Source organism: Oratosquilla oratoria, chromosome 15 (genome assembly GCF_046742065.1).
Source record: "Oratosquilla oratoria isolate Oo_2021 chromosome 15, ASM4674206v1, whole genome shotgun sequence".
NCBI classification, from domain to species: Eukaryota; Metazoa; Arthropoda; class Malacostraca; order Stomatopoda; family Squillidae; genus Oratosquilla; species Oratosquilla oratoria.
In genome coordinates, this window is record NC_134791.1 from 59283354 (window position 1) to 59285253 (window position 1900).

The 1900-nt window shown below is 49.7% G+C and overlaps 1 protein-coding gene across 1 annotated transcript; it reads left to right on the forward strand.

Moving 5' to 3' along the window:
• The first annotated feature begins 608 nt into the window (after positions 1–608).
• Positions 609–1658, forward strand: LOC143033183 (uncharacterized). Its single transcript, XM_076198377.1, has one exon. It carries the CDS (start codon positions 609–611, stop codon positions 1656–1658), a length of 1050 nt encoding a protein of 349 aa, XP_076054492.1.
• The last annotated feature ends 242 nt before the right edge of the window (positions 1659–1900 follow it).

Below are 1900 nucleotides of genomic sequence, written 5' to 3' on the forward strand. Positions count from 1 at the left end.
GCTGGCCAGGGATGACCTGGTTGCCCTTCAGAAAAGCGTGCACACAGAGTCTTGGCAGAAATTTACAGATAGTATTAACCATCAGACTAGTACGGGCACTATGTGGCATCTTATAAAGAAGGTTGTCAAGAAGAAATTCGCCTGCACTCTGCACCACAGTCCGCTTGAGTATGCACAGGATCTTATTACTACCTGGTCAGAGCAATCACAAACTCGCAACCTTCCTGGGAATGTCCAAGAGGCACTGTCCTCCCACCGCAGCTCTCGTAACCTTCGCCTAATGGGTGCGTTACTACAGACAGATGAAGAAGACATCCCATTCACCGTGGACGCTACATCGTGCTCTTGCTATGGTTAAGATTTGTGCCAATGGTGATGATAGCCTCACTTATCAATTCCTTCGTATCCTTCAGAATGTTCCCAGTAACCCCCTACTACAGCTCTTCAATCTCTGCCTTCGCCTGGGGCATGTGCCCTCAGCCTGGACCAAAAGCACTATCATTCCTTTACCGAAACCTGGCACCAACAAATTTAGGCCTATCTCTCTCACCTCGTGTTTAAGAAAATTGTTTTAACGCAACATACTTGCCCGACTGATCCACCGAATAATGGATAAGCTCTCCTCCAGTCTTTATGGTTTCCTTCCGCAACGGAGCACACACCACTACCTTCTTGAACTCTACACACTCTTGGACCTCAAATCTGCCTTCGATATAGCCAACAGGAAAATTATCCTTGACCAACTGGTGGACTTTGGAGTTCGGGTGAACATACTAAAATGGATTCGAGGTTACCTTTGTAATAGAACCTCACGTGTCTACTTCAAGGGGTCGTACAGTTCCTATGAACCGTTCGAACTGGGCACCCCGCAGGGAGGTGTGCTAAGTCCCTTCTTATTCAATATCCTGATGCATCGTCTACTCTCCCTCCTTGCTATCATCCCCGGTACTACTATCATCTGTTATGCGGATGACATATGCATCCACTCCATCTCACCTCATGACCTTCAGCGCATGCTCCATAATTTCAACATGGCCGCTACCTCCTGTGGCCTCCTTTTCTCCCCAGAGAAAAGTAGGATTTTCACCTCACGCAGTGCCAGAGCTCTGTCTGCATTCACTATGGGTGGTCATGACATCCCTCACTGCACACAGTACACATATCTGGGAGCACCAGTCCGGATCACCCCAGCTACACCTGCGCGTCGACGAATTCACCCCCTCGTGAAAAGCCTTCTTGACCGTCTGGAGCCTCTCTTTGCACCTATCAAGTGGCTTGCCAACAATGCTGTAGGTATCTCCATCCCAGTGGCAAAGACTCTCTACATCCTACTGCTTCGGTCAATAGTCGACTATCTATCCCCTGCCTTGTGTCAACTTCCTAAACCAGCGCTCGAGCCACTTGAAAAATTCCAGAATCGAGTCATGAGGTTTATCCTGGGGTGTTCTCTCTCTACCCGTGTTGTGAACATGCAGTTAGAACTCAACCTACCTCCTCTAGTGGAGAGGATTTATGCCATTGTGTCCTATTTCACTGTTAAGTGTCTCCACTACCCCAATCTTGCTCCACACTTCACAGATGTCATACGTGCGTCACTGGGTCCGGACGCACCCAGACTCCCACTTCGAGAGCAGGCGGACATACCCTCATCAGGGTAGTGAGTGATATTCTTCGTGGCCTGGACATCGATGTGCCTGCGAAGGCGAACCCCCTGATTTACCACCATAGCGTGTCCCCCTCCCCGCTGTCACATTTACACCAACCTCGAAAGATGCCTACCCCCCCCCCCCCACTGCAGAAACAGTTAGCTCTGGAGACTATTGCTGGTATATCTACGTCTGTGCCTATGGCACACCACGTCTACGTAAATGGTTCTGTGCAAGCGGATGGAAGAGCAGCG

Coding starts and splice junctions, on each gene's coding strand:
- LOC143033183 (XM_076198377.1), top strand. CDS start 609: ATGGATAAGCTCTCCTCCAGTCTTTATGGTTTCCTTCCGCAACGGAGC.